The sequence below is a fragment of the Danio aesculapii genome, chromosome 2 (genome assembly GCF_903798145.1).
Source record: "Danio aesculapii chromosome 2, fDanAes4.1, whole genome shotgun sequence".
Classification (NCBI taxonomy): domain Eukaryota; kingdom Metazoa; phylum Chordata; class Actinopteri; order Cypriniformes; family Danionidae; genus Danio; species Danio aesculapii.
The window spans coordinates 20,717,319-20,739,338 of NC_079436.1; the positions used below are offsets into that span (position 1 = coordinate 20,717,319).

At 35.3% G+C, this 22,020-nt stretch overlaps 1 protein-coding gene across 2 annotated transcripts in view; it reads left to right on the forward strand.

The window, feature by feature from the left end:
• The first annotated feature begins 2,125 nt into the window (after positions 1 to 2,125).
• The window catches only part of rxrga (retinoid x receptor, gamma a), a 47,663-nt gene continuing 27,768 nt past the window's right edge, over positions 2,126 to 22,020 (forward strand). Inside the window, exons 1-2 of one of the 2 annotated variants that reach the window (XM_056474552.1) lie at positions 2,126 to 2,276; positions 19,560 to 19,911. In XM_056474552.1, coding sequence (XP_056330527.1) covers positions 19,890 to 19,911 — 22 coding nt within the window. In that variant the 5' untranslated portion in view covers positions 2,126 to 2,276; positions 19,560 to 19,889. The remainder of the gene's footprint in view (positions 2,277 to 19,559; positions 19,912 to 22,020) is intronic. The other variant, XM_056474544.1, reaches the window with a different exon arrangement.

Consider the following 22,020-nt stretch of genomic DNA (forward strand, 5'->3'; position numbering starts at 1 on the left):
CAAGGACGGGAGCCAGTGTGCTTTTCCCATTCGACAGGCCGGCTTGCGGACTGACAGAGTGGTCATCACTAACCCTCTCTCTCAGGAACAGGAGTTCAACACTCTGAATGCTGGTGACTTCTGAATAACCTCCTGAGGTAGTGGGAGCTCACCCTTAAATGACCCCTCACTCTGAAGAGATCTTGGGGGGCGCCGAGGGGTCTTCAGACCCTCCGCTAGCCTTGTGGGGACAGAGCGCCTGGAATTTAGAGAATTCTTTTTGTTTCCTCTGCCCTCGCAAAAGATTTCTAAAAGGCCATGGTCAGCAGATCTTGCACTAAGCAGTTTGTAGGGAAAGAATACTATGATAATCCTCTGACCCAATAAAACTGCAAATTAGAATGCTAATCTAAAATAATGACGTGGTCTTAATTTAATGAAAGCTGTTTTGATTATTATTCGCAATCTTAAAAATGAAGGTTGTTTGTTGGTGTTGATGGCTCCATGAAGATATTTTTTTTCAAAATGTCATTTGAGCATGTTTACATGAGGGTCGTTATGTTCGGAAATAATCTTACCTGCAAAAATTATTTTCACTGTAAAAAAATCTGTAATTTTACAGTTTATTTCCAGTAGCTGGGGTGCCGGAAAAAAACGTAAAAGAAATTTACTGTAAAATAACAGACATTAAATTACAGAAATTACTTCAAATTTAAATTTGTGGTAAATTTCTGTAATTCATCCTCTGTTATTTTACAATATATTTCTGTAATTTAATGGCCGTTATTTTACCGTTTTTTCCGGGACCCCAGCTACTGGAAATAAACCGTAAAATTACAGATTTTTTCACAGTGTACTTTGATTTTTTGTCCTGTTTCTTGTCTGAATATCTAAATATTCTTATTGTAAATAACTTATTGTCTTGATTTAAGAAATAATATAGCAAAAATAAGTGAGTTGTTCATTAAAACAAGCAAAATAATCTGCCAATGGGGTAAGAAAAATAATCTTGTTTTAAATCGAAAGTAAGATTATTTTTCTTTTAGTATTTGTTTTAACATTTTATTGTATATATAGATTTTATATGATATATAACTTATGTTTATTTGAAACTCCCCAATACATGTGCAAACCTTCAGCCAAATTTTGTGTTGAAACCATTTAAATTGACGTTAAATTTAAAACATTGATTAAAAGTGATATATTGATACTACATGTTGTTTTGTGGGTGAATGTCTTTAGTGCATGATCCACCCAAAAATAAATAAACAATAATAAAACTGAAACACTGGTTAGTTACATATTATTTTATCCTTGTTACCTTGCTTTCTTATAGTGAAGCCATATTTTTTGCTAAGTAAAATTAATCAACCCCATATACTCAGGTTTGTTTGCAGGTTTGTTATTGCATTCAATTATGTATAATTTATTGTTTTTACTATAGTAAGTGTGTGCATGTGTAACAAGGTAATTATTTTCTCTTTAATTTTTTATTGCACTTCATTGTTCTAAAAATTGCGTTACAAAATTGCAATAAAAATAAATTTGTCAACAAAGGTATAAAATGCCAACATGAACAACAAAAATAATGTGCTATTGGATAATACAATGACAAAACAATTACCATGTGTTAAAAACTATTTTAAGTGAGCATAAGCATTAAACTATATTGTTGCTTTACTGTATTTATAACACTTCCTAATAAGATCCAATTATCTAATTTTAGTTAATTCATTAACTAATGATGTTACTCAAAGACTGTTTGTCAGTAACGTAGAAAGAACCTTCTCAGAACATATGCAAATTCACGTTGTTTGAAGTTTTAATCAATAACATATCAGTAAATGTTGACTGAAATATGAATTTAAATTGTTTTACATTTGAGTTGTTTCACTATTTGAGTTGTATGAAAATTTGTCAAAAAAGTGTATTATTTTATTTATTTATCAATATTATTATTGATATTATGATTAGTCTATTGTTGTTATATTTGCTGAATATTTTATTATTATGTGATGATTTATACAACCAAACACATTCATATAAATCAATAAAGGCGATGTTGTGTATTGTGGTCACTTGTAGAGCTGGAGTAGGCTGTCGCTGTGAGAGGTCTGGCCCTCGCCTCCCCCTCGGTGGGGCCCCAAGAGTGCGCAGCGAATCCTCAGTCAGATCGCGGACAGCAGCGGGGAGATGCTGCCGTCCAGGACGGCGAAACGAGACAGTTTGCCACTAAATTGGACACTTCTTTCATATTCGTCCAAACATGGATAATAACGACACATATCTCCATCTCAGTAAGTGCTTGGTAGTTTTCCGTCTTCATTTTGTCCCGGAAGTGTGAGCGCTGTTGATTTCCACGAGTGTGGTCCCGCGCCGTGTGTGTGTGTTTTATCTGAAGTACGGCTTCTTCAGACGGACTTTGTACTATATGCTCATAAATTGTACGTGCCTGAGTTATCGGCGCGGTCGTGTCATGTGTATTGACTTGGAACCAGTGCCAATGTTAAAATCAGGTGATAAAGATTGTGCCTCTCAGTCAGGGTCAGGGGTTGGCACTTTAATTGCGGTTATGTAATTTATAGCTTTCCAGAGCGCCTCTTGTTAAACTGTTTGCTGTCAAGTAGTTATTAATGGCTCTCGTTTGAGCCCGGACAGCAGTGTGTCGTTGGTTATTTATTTGTATGTGTTGATTCAGCAACAATCTCAACTCTTTGAAGGTGTGTCAAATAAGAAGTGACCGCTCGAACAGGATCATCCATTCACGGCTCTAGAAGATCAGAGCAGGTTTTAGCAACTTCACGTGGAAAATGTTTGTGTTCTTCTTGACATGCAGTCAGACTCAAGAACATCCAAATTTGACTCAGTCCGCAAAAGTATGAGCTTTTTAAAAAGAATGTGTCTGATCTTCAGTTCAGTCGTTTTATTCTGTGCATCTTTTTAGCTGTTTTATTTAAGACTTATTTTAAGTCTTTGTGTATTCGGTTTTTGTGCTTAAATACATGCTACTTAGAGCTATAGCAATATAACAATCAGATTTTATAATTTCTTAATTCTTGCATGGAAGGGCATCTGCTGTGTAAAACATGCCGAATAAGTTGGCGGTTCATTCCGCTGTGGTGACCCCTGATTAATAAAGGGACTAAGCCGAAAAGAAATAAATAAGATTAGTCTTGCATTTTTTTCTGGGCATTTTTTTTTTATTATTTTATAAAAAAATATATATTTTTGTCAAAAATGTGAATTTATATTAAATTTCAACATTTCATCTTTATTTCCTTTCAGAAATGTACACAATACAAAAAAACAACAACTGTTACACTCACAAAGAGAGCACATGTAAGTCTGCAAGATGGTTTGGTCTGGAAAACATCTTCTGGCTTCTGTTTTCTTGGCAAGACTTCAAAGTGTTTAAATCCTTTCTGCTTTTTTCGGCAATTTTTCTTAGGTTTGGTCTGTGGATCAAATAGATCAATACCAGCTTTATGGATGCAACATTTGCAGTTAATACTTAAAACAGAAATTCACAGAGACAAAGTGTATTTTAACATTACATTGGCACATCTTGTTATATTTTCCAAAACTACTAACCACAGAGTTACGGAATCAGAAAAATAGCTGTCTGCAATAGGCATGGGTCGGTAAAAGATTCTGACGGTATGATAACCTTGGTTAAAAATAACACGGTTTCATGGTATTGTGATTACTACTACTTTTTATTTTATTTGACATTTTTGCAATTATGAGGAAAAAGCTTCATTATGGATGTGACACCTCTCTGTTACTGATGTGACAGATGTGAATTTGGCACGTGTGTGTCTTTGGTAAATCAAATATAATTGTTTGAAAACACTAACGGGGCATTATGATATACAAGCCCACAAACACAAACACACAAAAGAAGGTTTTGGTGAAAGCTTTATTTTTTTCATGGCAAGGTTGACTTTTTTTTAATTGATCCCTTTTTTGGCTTGTTATGTGCTGTTGAAAACTGCAGCCCAAATAGCAATACAATTATTTAATTATAATTATGTGGGTGTGTTGGTATAGATATCAGAGCTTGTTTTGTATGTGTAAATGGAGAAAATTTTTGATTGACAAAAAATTTATTTTTCTTCTTTTTAAAATTTTTATTTAATATTTTTTCATAACATGTAAATTTGGCTATACTAGTTTTTGCACCGACATCGTAAGTTATTTTGTTAGATAAGCTCCAGATTTGGCTTCTGTACTAACTAATCTAATGTATATGCACAAATATAATATTGTATAGCTTCCTATTAAACATATGAATTTAAAAGATCAATTTGTGAGGGGTGTACTTATATACTCTATCCTTTTAATATCTTTTTTATAATTATTTTTTCAGGGTTTTCACTTTTAATGTACAGTAGTGTATTGACAGGAAAGTGTGGGGAGCAGAGAGAGGGGAAGGATCGGCACAGGACCTCGAGGCAGGAATTGAACTTGGGTCGCCATGAGCACCAGGGTGCATGTGTCGACACACTAACCACTACACATTGGCGCCGCCATACAGTGTCATTATGCAAAAAAATACTTTAAAGGATTAAAATCTTACAAATGAATGAATTCTGGTAGTTATGATCAGTGCAGATGCTGGTAAAGATATCAGTGAAAGTGTAAAAATTGTTCACAATGATTCAAATATGTATCATATGTATATGTAATGATTCAAATACTTGTGACACTAAATCCTCTAGTTTTATTTTCACAAAGTAATGATAAATCTGTTCATAATATTGTTTCCCCCATATAAAACCTTTTTTATTTCTGTGCAGCAGCAGTTGTGATATTATATTATTTCAGTCATCATAAACAACCTGTTAAATTTACCTCGGAAATTGTGTAATTAAACAGCACTGATTTAAATGATCATCCAGGGAAAAGTTTCCTTCTTTTAAGCTTGTGAGTGACTGAGACAACTTCTCTAGCGTTTATTATACAGTAAGATAAGGAATTAGTGTATAAACCCTGCTGAAATATTATCTATCAATCAGCTACAGTCAGTCATTCAGGTCTGCAGGGTGAAAGTGTGTGGACATTTCTCTCAGATCTGTAAGGGCCTGGAGAACGACTGCTTGTCACAGCGAATAACATCCAGCCAGGAGTCATTTTATTGCCTTCATTAACACCCCCTTGTGTTTATTAATCTCACCCCAGATGCTGTTGTTATTCAGAGACAAATTGTGGGATATGAAGTCTATTTTAAGATTTTGTCAAGCTTTCAATGAGTTGCACGTGCTGTAATAATGTCAGTCGATGCCTTGAGCTGCTGCCTAATTTGCGTTACGTGCATGTCATTTCACAAAAAACACTACGTTTTTGTTTTTTTTTTTTTTTTGGTACATGCACATTGAATCAACAGGGTCATGAAATGGGTGTTTTTCGCATTCATCAAGTCCTTTTTTAATTATTTATGTACAGCAATTTATAGTTATTGCTTTTGTAAACAGTTATTATTACTTTAAATAGTTATTACCCCAGCCCCCCCAAAAAAATAAAAATAAATAAATAAATTCCCCAAATCACTAAATATGTTCATTTGGAGCTGGTTTATCATAAATTAACTGTTGAAGCAGTTAGTAATATGTTTTATTATTATTATTATTATTATTATTATTATTATTTACAAAGGATAGAATAAATCGTATACATTAGAAAAAGCTGCAAATAATTTAGCAAACAGTTTAGCCTATCAAAATTAGTTAACCAATCAATTCTCGTTAACCTTTCTTTACTGTATAATTTAAACATTGATTAAAGAGCTGATTAAAAGAATCTCTCATTTAGATTTTTCGTTTGAATACATTAAATAACAGAGTCACTTTTAAAATGCACAGATCTATAATGAAAGCATTCAATTGCTTTCCTAACTGTTTATGCTCATTTAAGACAAAATTAGTTGTGTTTAAAAGAAAACCCACCAAGATTGACATGTTTAGATGTTATTGTTATTATTGTGTGTATATGTCTGTTCAAACACGTACCCAAAACCCAGAGTGTGCTCTTTCGCTTCACTACAAATTGCATGTACAGAATTTGTTTGGGAAACAGCGTCTATTTATCAATATGGAGCACGCCTGACAGTCACGCACCGCTATGAACTGACTGTTTTGAGGATTGCATAGAAGGTGCAATGGCATCTGTAACAAAAAGGAAGGGAATCCCTCCATTTTTATATTTATTTCAAAGTGTTTTCATGCCTAAATAAAATGAAAGCACACAGATTCACATTTAGGAGCTTGGGGCGTACCCTGTTGGTTCGACAGTATGGGTTGCGAATAGGGAGGAAAGGCTTTTTCATGTTTATTGCCACTCTTTATAGAAAGATTGAAAATGTGGTAGAAATACAGGAAAATAACTTTACAGGATGTTAGCAGGATAGAATTGTAAAATACAGGAGAATCCCCGGAAAAACAGGAGGGTTAACAGGTATGGTGCGTGTGTGTGTGTGTGTAAATTAAAATGTTTAAAATAGAAGAATCCGTGATGCATTGCAGGGCTCTAGATTAACTTTTTGCACTGGCTAAAAACAGCCTAATTTTGTTTCTTAGGTGCACCAGCATAAACGTTTCCAACCTCGCTGCATTTAACATAAAGCTCTTTACTGTCTATGATTGCTTTAAACCAGGACTTGGGCATAATATGTGTCTTTCTGTTGAACTACAGTCGTGGAGACTTTTTAAAATGTTTTTTTTTTGCCCTTGAATATCTGGTCACACCAGTGAGATATCACTTTTTTTAGTACCATTGAGAAATTACACTGAAAAAAGTGTTGCATGCAAAACTGTTGCAATCAATTTATTTGTGTTGAATTTAAACAAACAAATTAAATTTAATAATGTTCAACTTAATTTGTTTGTTTAAATTCAGCCCAAATGAATTGTTTACAACCACTTAACGTAAAAAAAATTGAGTAAATCCAAGGAATCATCTTTGAATAATTTTTTTCAGTGTAGGTCGCACTATAGAGCCCTGGATTTGGAAACTTAAAAATAGGTGAAAAAATCTCATTCTTCTGTAAATCAAACTCTAAAAGGACAACTGGCAACAAGATTTAAATCAGTGGGAAAAATGCATTTTTTCATCCCATTTATTAAAAACACAACAATCAAATTCTCCCATTATAATAAATATAGTTTTTTTCCCAACTATTTACATTCACTTAAAGATATTATAAACTATTTTTTGGAGACCCTCACTAAAAAGTGCATTGTTTAGTTATTTTTGCCATGTTTTCTTGCACATGAATACCACATGAAAATATGCTAGCATATTAACTTATTGTACTAAATACTATAGTGTTTTTGAACCACATGATAGTAAAATACTTGAATAAATGTTGTAATTCAGCAGTTTCTGTGGTAATACAACAGCTGTAGTAATATAAAAAAATTTGAAATACTGTAGTTTTAATAACTATACTAGACTATAATACACCACAATTTACTGTAGTAAAAAGTCAAGTATACTGCAGTATTTATCACAGTTTATCACTGTAGTTCACTTTAGTTAATACAGCAATTAGTATTCTGTAGTATTTGTTGACAAAGGGTCATACAACAGACAGACAGACGTAAGAGAACAGACAGAAATACTTTATTAATCCGTGGAGGGAAATTAAGCTTGTTATTGCAGCTCCGAAACAAATCTAAGAAAATCAATATAGAGGAAATTAAAAATAAAAACTACTTCGAAAAACTTCAAATGTAAGATACTATAAGACTATAATATAACATATAAGAGAATGTAATTCCACCCCCACAACTGAAAAAACTCGTGAATAAGTAAACAGCAGCGAAAAAATATTTACTGACTAATAAAACATCTTTAGCATTATCTTACAGATGTTAAAGGACTTTGGGCTGCCTTTGAAAATTGGATTCAGCTCTGGCCATTACAAACTATACATAATATATACACTAAAATACACTTTACTATAGTATGGTTTAAAAACACTTTGAATTAATTTAGTATTTTTTGGTTTAAAATTGCTTTGTAACACGCCACAGGGAGAAGCCAAGATCAATGTTGCAAAAGTAAACAATATTTCTAGCTATGTCTTGTTTTGTTTAGTTCTTTTCCCAAAATGATACACTATATTACTAACAGAAAATACCTGAAATGTTTTTTTGCTTTGGAAAAATATGTATAAGGAAAAAAAATATGTTTAAAAGAGAACTACAGCTGAGCAGAACTTCACCTAATTGTCTCCAAATTTCAGAATGGACAAAGTACGCTCAATCTGATGATTCATAAGTGTGTGTATCTGAAAGAGAGAGGCCTTGGCAGAGTCTTCAGCAGTGTTGTGACCATGTGTTCAGCTCATGTTCCAGTCGTCAGTGAATGGAGTGCATGATGAACACGTACAAGGCCAGTGTTGTGTCTTGGCTGTTTAAAGACCGTTTTCTTCTTTGTGTTTGAGGTGGTCTCATTAGAGAAAGACGGCTGTATCAGATTCCACACTTGATGTTGCAGCTGAATGCAACTTGGCAAGACTGACTTCTCATTGGTACATGTTTGGGGTTCAAATACTATAAGAGGATTCAAGATCTAACTGATTTTTGCCATAATATAAAACAGAACTGGGTCAAGTGTGTTCTCTCAACATAAATTCTGTTGTGGAAAACCTGTAAAGGATAGGTCTCAGACTCAATTCCCGGAGGGCTGTAGCTCTGCACAGTTTTGCTCCAATCCTAATCAAACACAGCTGATCCAACTAATCAAGGTGTTCGAGACTACTAGAGACTATTAAGCAGGTGTAATTTGGTTGTGGTTGGAGCTAAATCTGCAGAGCTGTGGCACTCCAGCAATTGAGTTTGAGACCATTGCTGTAAAGGCTACGCACACAGTGCATAGTGGCAAAAGAAGTACAAAGATTGAGTACTTGAGTAAAAGTAGAGATACCCTATAGTAAAATAATACTCCAGAAAAAGAATTGAGTCCTCCTTTTCAATGTTTCTTAAAGGAACACTCTAACTTTTTTTAAACGCTGTGTAGTATCTTTCCGCCTGGTGCAGCCATGGTACAGAAGCAGAGTTTCTTGACTATTACACCTGAATGAGAGTATAGTTCGTAGCATTATTGGTCTAGAAAACAGTATTTTTTCAGTATAGTATAGTTTTCTGACAGTCTTATTACTCGATGGAACTACAGATGTTATAAGCTTTAAATAGGAATACTATCAAAACTCTTTTTTAAATTTTGTGAATGAAATGGTCAAATTCGATTAAATTCCTTATGCTAAAATAAACTAAAAGTGACCCCGCCAGAACAAGAAACAGCTGAATAGATTTAAAAATGGTTCAAGTCAACTGTTTACCTCGAGGTAAAATGAGCATTTTTCAAAATAGTTGGAGTGTTCCTTTTAAAAATGCAAAAGTACTAGTTATGTATGAAAAAGTTATTTAAGTTAAAGAGCTGCTATTATGGGTTTTTGAAAATGACCTTCCATGCAGTGTGTAACACAGCACTGTGAGTGAATGAAAACACCCAACTGAGGTTTAAATTTGAGAGTGTACCGTGCTTAAAACTATTAATTCTTTAACAAAATAGTCGACTCAGAGTCGAATAAATGAATTGAGTTGGGTTCGGATCTTTTGCCTGATCACATCGACGTTGATAGGGTACATCACCAAATATGAAGTGCCGCATTCGGTAAAACGTGAACGCGCGTTTCCCTTCAGACTAGCGGAACGCTTGTAATAACTTATCTATCACAGATCAGTGCTTGTACTGTGTCTCTCAGGTTAAATCTTTATGGGGCTATTCACATATTGCGTTCATATTGCTTCTTCCTTTACTGATGTAAATGCGTTTCTAAACTCGCGATCCTCTTACATTTGTCATTACTATGGAAACCATCAGCTGTTCCTACACATGTGTGGCACGATCAATTTTCAAAAGAGTTAAACTTTTCTACTATGTGAATTAATACTTAATGTGTCGTTGTTAAAAATTTAGGTTTAAGAGAGTACTATGCTGGTGTTTAACTGCATTGTTTTAATGCACTCCTGCATTGGGCTCTCACATATACTCTGTGCTACTTCATAACCATAGTGGGCGTTTCTCTCTGTCTCGCGCTGAACCCATTCGACCTGTCACAACAGACTGGGTCATTGGACCAATCATAGCAGATTAGCCTCATGCAAAGGAGGGGTTTGGAAACAAATGAATCGCTAAATGAATAAAATGAGAGTCGTTGGGATAATTAGTTAAAAATAAATGCATATTATAAGACAATGAAAGTGTTTTTTGGCCTTGCATGCATATCAGCCTGTTGTTGGAGACCCCAAACCAATCTTTTATAAAGCATAATTGGGGCTCTTGAATGTCCAAAACATTTGCCTCTATATTTTTCTATATATGGACAACTGTTCTGGCATGGCTAGTTAACTCGGTAGCTCGCTTTCTGTACTTGTGATGCAGAGTGCTTGGTTTGAGTCTGATGAAGCACTGTTTCACAAAAGAGAAATTAAAAATATAATATCAAGATAAAAATACATGGACGCGGTGTACTTTTCTCTTACATTTGCTTTTGAACGCATTCTTGGTTGGGTTTAAGGATGGGTTTAGTTCAGTGGTTTGCTAGGTGATCTATATGACAACACCCTTCCTTCTCATGGGCATGAACATACTACATAACACACCATAAGTAACGTAATTCAGATTTGCAAAAATATAAACAGCACCCTCTAGTGAATTTGTCAACTGAAACATGCACAAAATGGACCCGGAGCAATGTATTTTAATGTAGGTTTTGTATGTAGGCTAAGGCATGTTTTTCCAATCAGCCTGGGTTGAATAAACATTACATTTGTTGTGATAAGTATCAACCTAGCTCAACCTTTTACAGCAGATGAATTTCACAGACATCTGATGGTAGTCACCTAAATATCTTTTTACAGTACTGTATATTTACAGTAATAAATCCTAAAATTCTGCATTAGTCATGTATAATTCACTCAAGGAGCACTCAAACTAATAAGGCCCCAGTTTTTGACTCATTTTTAATTAGTTTGTAAATTCAGTGAATCATTTACTCAAGATTCACTTTGACTGGATCATTTGAATCAGTGAATTGTTGACTTGAGAACATCTGCAATTACTAATTCACAAATCGGTGTGATTTGTGAACTGATTAACAAGGTTAATTGATGATATTCAGCTCATTCGTGGATCAGACTATCTAGCTATCATGTGTCAGAGAATTGATTATACCATTCAGTCATTCATTTTCTTTTCGGCTTTGTCCCTTTATTAATCTGGGGTCGCCACAGAGGAATGAACTTATCTGCCAACTTATCCAGCATTTAATTTACGTAGCGCATGCCCTTCTAGTTGCAACCCATAACTGGGAAACGTCCATACACACTCATTCACAGACATACACTACAGACAATTTTAGCTTACCCAATTCACCTATACCGCATGTCTTTGGAATTGTGGGGAAACTGGAGCACTAGGAGGAAACCCACACTAACACGGGGAGAATATGCAAACTCCACACAGAAATGCCAACTGACCCAGCCGAGGCTTGAACCAGTGACCTTCTACTGTGAGGCAACCATGCTACCCACTACGCCCTCAAAATACCCTTTTATTCTGATAATCTGTTTTGCTTTAAGATGTAGTGAAGCAAAAGTTTCCTACAATAGAAATACGAAAACAATATTTACAGTTACTGTCCCCACTGGTTCTGCAAGCATTAAATGTAGATTGTAGCTATTCCAGTCCAACACAAAAACTCTGAAACATGATCCATTAGATAACATTCAGTCCGCAAAAGCCCTGCCATCAATGGTGAGCACCTCCAACACAGGCCGGGTTGTTATTCAGCTTGCTAATCTAATTGACGATTTTTCTGCCCCAGTTATGACAGTCTCTCACAAGGACAGTCTCTGAGAAAAAAAAACATGATCCTGATCCTGGTTTATTGCTTCAGTTGCAAGGTTATTCTTGGACAGACATGTATTTTAATAGTTTCTTTACCTAGCCGTGTGCATCCCTCTCTGTTTTAATACTTAATTTAAACTGAAAAGTCAGACAAATGAAGAACATTCTGTTAAGAATCTAAATTTTATTTTGTTCACCACACAACCACAAGTCCAAAATCAGCACACATTCCTGATTATCTGTTTCAGTTATTTAAACTGTGAAATCTGATAAATAAAACATAGAACATTCCATTGAGAATCTGTATAATTTATGTTTATTCCAGAAATTAAAACAATGAATATATATTCTAGTTTAATACAAATAGTCAAACATATTAAGAAATATGCATTTATTTTAAAATTACCAACAAAACAAGAACTGAATTATCATCTATGTTGTCCTAGCTAGTCAAACACCGTTGTTTGAAAAAAGAATTTCACATTGCTGACTGCTCACTGTCTGTGAGTTCCTATAGCATACAGTGTACATTACAGCATGTATAAATTCTGTTATTACTGTATTATTGTTTTGCTGTTTGCTGATTTAATGTTTTATTACTTATGAATTATTCAATTTTTTTATTAGAATAGTTTGTTGGAATGTTAAGATTTCATTGTGTTATAGTTGTGGGCGACACGGTGGCTCAGTGGTTAGCACTGTTGCTTCACAGCAAGAAGGTCACTGGTTCGAGCCCGAGCTACGTCAGTTGGTGTTTCTGTGTGGAGTTTGCATGTTCTCCTCATGTTCGCGTGGGTTTCTTCAGGGTGCTCCGGTTTCCCACACAGTCCAAACACATGCGCTATACAGTAGGTGAATTGAATAAACTAAACTGGCCATAGTGTACTGTATGTGTGTCAATGTGAGAGTGTATGGATGTTTGCCTGGACTGGATTGCGGCTGGAAGGGCATCCGCCGCGTAAAACATGTGCTGGATAAGTTGGTGGTTCATTCTGCTCTGGCAACCGCAATCAATAAAGGGACTAAGCCGAAGGAAAATGATTGAATGAAGGAAAGAATGAACGTGTTACAGTTCATGACTGTAGCATTTCTGCATTTCTGGATTTTTCTTTACAAACAAATATCATTTACAAATTAAATCAGTTGTATTGGCTGAAAGAGGAATTCTGCATTCTGCAAACACATGTCACAAAGCCAAATCTCCAACCCAGGCTCATTCTGATGACGTACCCCTATATATATTTCTGGAGAGAGCAAAATATGTGCCAGGAGCTACATTTTTTTGTAGTTTTTGCAAATCCACCAGAGGTCACTGTGTACCCTTTTTCAGATCTCAAATTTCTCTTGTGAGTGCCTTTCGTGCCTGCCGTTCTCACGTAAATCCACTAGAGGCTGCTGTTGACTGACTAACTGACCTGACTACCTGCTTTCTGGAACCGTTCTTCACTGGACTTGAACCCTGTTGTCGCAATCAACTTCGCTCTGTGTCTTAAGTCGGCTGGCTAACATGGTGAGCTGACTTGACAAACTGGTAACAACGGAAAAGCTGTCCACACTGAGGTAAGTGGTCAGCTGGTAAGCGCGAAAAGGAACACCATCATACTGCCCTGTAACATTTTATTTATTATTATTTAAATAGTAGAAAAAGAAAATCTATTAAAACAGGCTGATTAGTTCCCTGACATTTATCAACTATTTTTAAATTGAAAAACCTGATTAATTAAATAAAATAAAGAACATGCAACTGAGAATGTGTAGAAGTTTTGTATTAAAAATAGTGATCGTGACAAAATCAGTCAACCGTCAACTGGAGTCAACTCGTGGTAAACCAACAATTGGTAACAATTTAAAATAATTGTCCTGCACTTAATCTTATTTAATTTACTGACATGATCAAACTATCAGTAATGCATTAATTATGGTATTTTTTCATCTTTGTTCAATAGTTAGTTCATGTTATATAAGTGAACATTAGTTAATTTTAGCTCATAATAACTCATGGTGCATTAAGCACCAGGACTTTTAATAATGCATTAGTTAATGTTGAACTATGCTTAATAAATGATTTACAAGAGTATTCATACTTAATTAATGTTAGTAAATACATCATCTAACATTAACTAATGGACCATTATTTTAAAGTGTTACCCAACAATCTGACTTTTCCCAAATCTGTGGCCAATTTATGAATTTTCTATAGTTACTTTTGTCTGAAAATATACAATTTTTAGTTCGATTTTAAGTTTTCCCACCATAAGATAAGCAGATCATATGTACCAATGAAGTCATAACATAAAATTCTTAATATTTTAAGATGCTGTAAAATAAGCACACGTTCTTTCACCGACATTTTGTTTCCAATAATTATTTGAAACTGAAAAACTGAGAATATTCCATTGATAAACACACAATCACAAACCCAAGTCAGCACACATTCCTTCCCTGACATTTAGAACTAAACCTTATTATCAGATTTTGGTCTTGCATCAATAAAGCAGTTCCCCTTTGAGCCGTGGGATGATAATCTCTTTAATCTGAGCAGGTAATCCAGCACTGGTCCGCCACGCATCCTCAAGGGGGATTGTCCCATCCAGACTCACACCCCTTCACACATTTTGCACATTTGTTTAATGAATTATTCTCAGTCTTGAAAAAAATAGACAGAAAGTACAATCGAATAGCATCACAATCTTCAGCAAGGTCTTACTGAATGCTTAGAAAACACAGCGTCTGTCTGTCTTAGAGTCAAGGTTGTTTTTTTTCACGGTGGTGTCGTTAAAATCTATACAACAGTACTGAGTTATCTCAGGGTTTGAATTTTATAATAAACTCTGTCAATTATGTATTATACTACTACTGTAAGCACTTTCTTTGACCTCATTTCAGTTATTACTTAAGGCTCATAAAATGATGCGTTTGATGCAAATGGAATCCTATTCAAGCATTGAGAATGAAAGCCACATGTAGCTTTACACACAGCCATATGGTGTCCTGTGCTGTCCAAGCTTATTGAATGCTGGATGATTGAGCGTCTGTATTGATCTTTCATATAATCTTCATCCGGGAAGCGAAGTATCGCTTATTCTGTCACAGAGATTTGCTGAACAGTCAGATTCATCCCTCGCAAACTGCTAATACAGTACGGATATGTTCAAATACCCTTTGCTCTGATTTAGGTTATTAATCAAGAATATATACAGTTTGGGGCATAAATAGACTTAAAAAGAAAATGTCATTTGTTTGATCATGAACATTTACGATCCTGTGATGTAAAAGTTGAACTTTCAGGATCATTACTTCAGTGTCAAAAGACCCTTCAGAAATCATTCCAATATGCTGATAAAGTACATCCTGAAAGTAGCGCTTCACTTTTTCCATTTTTTTATGTTACAGCCTTATTCCAAAATAGATTAAATTCATTTACTTTTTTCAAAATTCTACACACAATACCCGATAATGACAATGTGAAAAAAAGAGTTTTTGAAATTGCTACAAATTTATAAAAAAATAAAAAACCTGAAAAATCACATGTACATAAGTATTCACAGTCTTTGCTCGATACTTTGTTGATGCACCTTTGGTAGCAATTACAGCCTCAATTCTTTTTGAATATGATGCCACAAGCTTGGCACACCTCTCTTTGGGAATTTTTGCCCATTCCTCTTTGCAGTACCTCTCAAGCTCTATCGGGTTGGATGGGAAGCAATGGTGTACAGCCATTTTCAGATCTCTCCAGAGATGTTCAATAGGATTTAGGTCTGGCCTCTGGCTGGGTCACTCATGGACATTCACTAAGTTGTTGTGAAGCCACTCCATTGATATTTTGGCGGTGTGTTTTGGGTCATTGTCCTGCTGGAAGATGAACCGTTGCCCCAGTCTGGGGTCTAGAGCACTCTAAAGCAGGTTTTAATTCAGGTTGTCTCTGTACATTGCTGCATTCCTCTTTCTCTCTACCCTGACTAGTCTTACAGTTCCTGCTGCTGAAAAACATCCCCACAGTATGATGCTGCCACCACCATGCTTCACTGTAGGGATGGTATTAGCCTGGTGATGAGCGGTGGCTGGTTTTCTCCAAACGTAACGCCTGACATTCACCCCAAAGGTTTAGTCTCATCAGACCAGAGAATTTTGTTTCTTATGATCTGAGAGTCCTTCAGATGCCTTTTGGCAAATTCCAGGCAGGGAGAGGCTTCCATCTGGCCACTCTACAATACAGGCCTGATTGGTGGATTGCTGCACAGATGGTTGTCCTTCTATAAGGTTCTCCTCTTTCCACAGAGGAACGCTGGAGCTCAGACAGAGTGACCATCGGGTTATTGATCACCTCGCTGACTAAGGCCCTTCTCACAGGATCAATCAGCTTAGATGGCCGGCCAGCTCTAGGAAGAGTCCTGGTGGTTCCAAATATCTTCCACTTACGGATGATGGAGGCCACTGGGCATTTGAAGTAGATTTTTACTTTGCATCAATATAGACAATAAAGTATTTACTGTCATTTATATTTAAGTTATTGAATCCTACTCAATAGACATGTATGTACACATTGTATACAACTGTAGCATATATAATATATAATACTTAAAAAAGATCTGAAGTTTATACACAGTGTTTCATTTGACATCTTTTTGTCTGGTGCTGTTTTGTTTTGTCCAGTGCCTTTTCTTGGATGCCATTACATCTTGTGGCTTTATTGTCTGATAATGGTTTGTTAGTTGTTGGATTTTTTTTCCATCCTATGATATTTCATCCGATGCCTCAAACACTAAAAAAGCTCAAACAAATAGAAAAAACATCTTTGGCAATTTGACAACACATGCTCACTCAAATTCTTGCAGCACATGCAAATACAGATATGTGCTGCAAATAGCACAGACCACAATGGAAATGTGTCAAATGACCCCCAAAAGTGGCAAACCCAACTGTTTTCTCTATAGACTCAGCGGTGTTGCAGTTTTTTTTTTTGTTTGTTTATTTTAAAATCCTGGTTCATTGTTGCATGTTATTTTTAGCCCTAATAGTTTGACTACTTGCAATTAATGTTACATTACAGTTTTTCTTGTTTGCTTTGACCTAGTTAAAGAAACTAGGATCCACTCCATTTTCCTCATCTCTATCCAAGCAGAGCAGAAGACATGTCTTGCAAATGTGTGTATACCCTTTCTTATTGGATTGACTCATTTTCCCCAACATTTTTCAAAACAGTTAACACAAATGTCATTCAAGCACTCCAAACCCCATTGTTTTAGTTATGATAACCAAACAGAAACCATCTATTCCTAACTATTAGAAACTATCAAGATTAGTATGGAATCTCTAAAGCACCGGTTTGACACTCCTTTATACAGATCTTCTATTAGCAATCAGGCTGCAAACCTCATAAAAAAGGTGGTAGGTCTATATTAATCTTTGCCAGCATGGATGAAGGAGGTCAATAGTGGCTATGTCTTATACTCCTTATAGATTTTCCTTTATTTTGGTTTACATGTGTTTGCTGCATTATTTACAGTATTTAATTGGGTTCTTTTTGTTCAGTTTTTTAAAAAGTATTTCAGTTTTCAGCCGCAGTTTGAAAAAATGTCATGGATTCAATAAAGTTTTAATCAAAGTAATTCTTATTCTGGATCCAATTCTTTGCAAAAAGGAAAATTTGGCACAGCCTACATTGAAAGACAACAAACGGCACTGGCAATAGGCTACAATGTCAAGCAATGGTGCACTGATTCACATTGAGTTCTGTATTTTGTATTTTGTTGTCCGTTGTGTATTGCTTGATTGAAAGAACTCATATACTTGTTTGCAATTTGTGTTGTTTGAAGTCAAAATTAGCTTTTGTTGCATATTTTAAATGTTTTGGAACAGTTAGAGCCTTTTGCAAGCAAAATATGTCATTTTGACAATGCGTGCTGCTGTTTAGGCCTGTGTGTTAACTGTTTTGAAAATGTGGAGTTTCAGTTGACAGCTGCATCAAAGCAATCAAGAAAAACTGTATCACTCACTCTAAATAGGAAACAGCCAAGTTCTTCAATATTTGTAGTGCCCTGACACATTTGTGTTGTGGTCTGAGCTATTTATAGCACATTTCTGCATTGCCATGTGTTGTGAGAATTTGAGTACAAGTATGTTGTCAAATTGATGTATATGTTTTCTTAGTTTGTTAGTGTTTATCTATACACATTTTCTTTACTTGCAGTGTGTTTGAGCTCTTTCAACCACCATACCAATGCTGATGAATTAGATTAGATGACGTTTTGTTTCCTGACGCCATTTTGCCTGAAGAATTCTTCTGTATGTTGATCTAAATATATTTCTTCGTATGCTTTTTAGTCTGATGGTTTTTAGACTGATGCTGTTTCGTACAATATTTTTTAAACTAATTTTATCTGATGCCTTAAGCCTGGTACACAACAAACCAATGTCAAAAAACTAGTGATCATGAAAACTGCCTGTGCTATCCCTTTTTTTAGCTCCGTCTGGTCCTATCTGAAAAAGAAAATCTGCGCATGACTACACCTAACGAACAACAGCCAACTGAAGCAAGAACATGTGCTCTGAGCTTGCATGAGAAGATGTATATTTCCATACAGAAGGTGGCAGTATATCGTGATTCCACAAAGGAGTTTAGTGCTGCACACATAGAAACTGTAAACAATGCAGCGTTACACACCATTCACACACATACAATTTAGCTTACCCAATTCACCTGTACCGCATGTCTTTGGACTGTGGGGGAAACCGGAGCACCCGGAGGAAACCCACGCGAACATGGGGAGAACATGCAAACTCCACACAGAAATGCCAACTGACCCAGCCGAGGCTTGAACCAGCGACCTTTGTGAGGCTGCCCAATGTGCTACTACGCCGCCCCTTGATAATCCAAATAGTTTGCAAATATTTAAGAAATGTGACAAAAGGATAGCTAGCTTCTTTGTGTTCCCTCTTGACCACATTGTTTGCTCGGTATCGTCGCTTCAGTTTTTGTTCTCTCGCACTGGTCTGTAGCTGAACAACCAAAAAGCGTGCTCTCACTGATCGTCACTGATTCTACATGCTAAATTGGGCAAACTTTCTCTCACCTGGACCTGATGAGAGGCAACATGTGGAACACACCAAACCAACCAGCCTTACAGACGCTCACTGATACTGATGGCCCTATGGCTGACAGTGGGCTGATGTGTGATAACGTTTTGTCTGATTCCATTTCACCTGATTCTTTTAAATCCAATGCTATAAGAGCTAAAGACGTTTATTCTTATGTGTAATGCTATTTCGAGGAATGGCTGAAGCCTTTCAGTTTGAGGCGCGATGCCTTATAATCAAATGGATGAGGATTGTGGATATTCTAAAATGTACACCCTGCTACTTTTTTATTCCTCCTTTTTTGTGTTTAATTTGTCTGTTTTCATTATAAAATAAGTAACATTGCATAGGAAAATTTACTGAATTCCTTAATAAAAAATATTTAAAGACAAAGTAAACCCACAAAGTAAAAAAAACTTTATTTACAAGTGCACATTAATGACCTCTTAAGCATTACATAAGATAATACTGTGACACATTCTAAGGGGTTTATGTTTAAACCTGATTAGGCCTGTTTATAGATCTGTTTCAGACCACTAGGATCTACTCCCTGTTTACTTTTTTCTGGCTCTAAATGTGTTTTATAGTGGAATCATTTTGGATCTCACACCTCATCTGATCTCCAGCCAAGACTGAAAGAAAGTGCCACAACTGTGACTGTGAAGAGGCACAGCAAGTCATTCTAAGGATAGATGTTCCATCTGATCAGAATGTGACATTTAGAGGTCATTAATACCACAAGAACTAGCCAGCTCTCGAAGACCACTCTCCTATGACACTCTTGAGTAAGTGTGGCTGCTGAGGATAGCTTTTACAATCTTCACACTGATCATTCAAGGCATTGCAGAAGAGTCATTTCAAAGGAAAGAGCAAGAGGCATCACGGGAAAAGAACAGTTGGAAAACAATCGCTCTATAATGCCTTTAAATTGCAGCGAGAGTGAGTGAAAATGCCTTATTTGGAAGTTCACACTGAGTTTGTGCATGTGTGTGTGTTATGAAGATGTGTTGAGGGTCTAACTGCATCTACTCTTCGTATTGCATTAGAGGCTTTATTGTTTTGTGTTTTGCTGTGAGCATTCTATAGAATTTAATTGATCTTAAAATGAATTTGAACTAATGAATTAATTTTAAAATGTGTTTGATTGTTTATTGTAAAGTATTGCTGTTTTTGATTGATTAACTGCTTACGCTTTTTCTTCTTTTGAGACCAAATTTCTGAATCCATCTTCTAGAGCTTTCAAGCAATGACCACTAAAATCATGTCAATGGTTTTCAAACCAGACAATCAAAATTGTTAAATATCCCACATGTTGAATGAGGGCATCAAAACATTCAAAAAAAACTCTTGGAGAGTATTTAACCTGTGCATTTTACAGTAAGAGAAGTTCTCTTTCAATGGTGAGAGTGAGGTACATAAGAAGTTAGCAGCAAAACATTTAATATCTGACTAATGCTGTAAACAGAAATGTCAAATGACCAAATGTAATACTCTGCAATGCTAGTTATTCTACAAATGTATCACATTCCACCATTTTGAATCAGAATTCTATTATTATTATTAATCGTTTGAACGATTCACAATACTGAATATGAAAAAAAGAATTTACCTCTTTGCATGTATGCAGTGTGCACACATTCACTCATATTCATGTCTATCCCCTATTTCTGTACTGACCTGAGGCCTGTGGGTCAGGAACTGGTTTACAGGTTACTGTAGCTTCTGAGCAGTGAAGCGCCGCCCTCTTTGATTTAACTGGCTGCACTTTGACATTGATGAGCACTTTAGAGTAGAAGTTATTTCCAAAACCCTTTTCTCATCCTAACATCAAACATACAAATGTCCAGAGCAAAATAAAATATAATGATAATAATAATATTTACTTTTCTTTAATATATAATACTTTTTGTTGTTGTTCTTGCTCCACCACATAATCTTCCATTGAATGAGAAAATAGATGTTTGGCATTACAGCATAAGAGGACTGTCAATTTCATGTCTCACGCCGAATGAGGGAGAGTTAGCAGCCCTGGTTAGCATGGTAGAAACAGGCTAGCATTATGGTAGTTCATAAAAGCAACATGCTACAACAGGCTATCATGTGCTTAAACTTAGAAAAAATTAACTTGTAGCATGCTAGTTTGTGCTAGACTAGAGTAAAAGAAAATGTAAGCAACACTAAATGTTAAAAATACTCCATTGTGTGAGAAAAAGATGTTTGCCATTACAGCGTAGGACTAGCTGTACTAGCTGCAAGCTAATTCATGCTAGCTTAGTGTAAAAGAAAATGTAAGCAACAATGTAAATGTAAAAATGCTAGCATTAGATAGTAATTCGTAAAAAAATGTCACACACATGCTAGTAACGTTGTGATTCATGCTAGCAAAGTGTTAAAGGGTACCAGCAAAATACTAAACATGTTAAATACATGCTAGCAGCATGCTAATAAATGCTGACCATGTTTTTTATGTGATAAAACATGCTAAGCGGATGCTAATGAATTATCTTGCAAGCAAACAAACATAGCTAAAAGTGTGCTTGCTTGCTTGAATAAAATTCATCCTAGATTAAAACATGTTAGCCATAGGCTAAAACATGTTAGGTACATGCAAGTAATATGCTGGTGTTAAATCATGCGAGATGAAGTATGGTATAATTTTCTTTCTTTCGATATGTTATTTACTGTGTATTAGAAAAGGTTTGTGAAATAATTACAAATAACAATTTGTACTATATATGATTATATTATATTATATTATATTACTTACTATAAATGATTTATACTATATTTATAAATGAGTTTATACATTAATTTTCATCATGGAGAGCTGATATAATGCTCACCACACATAATACGCTTTAATTATGCCAAATTTTACACTCCTGTTTTATCAAAATATTTAGGCTACTTTAAATTCATAAACAAACAAACACCATGAATGAATGAACAAACAAATTAATCTTAATTATCCACAAAAACATCAGTCTTTAGATACTGTAAGCAAATATAATCACCTGGCTGATGTTGCTGATATTAGAGAGCTTGCAA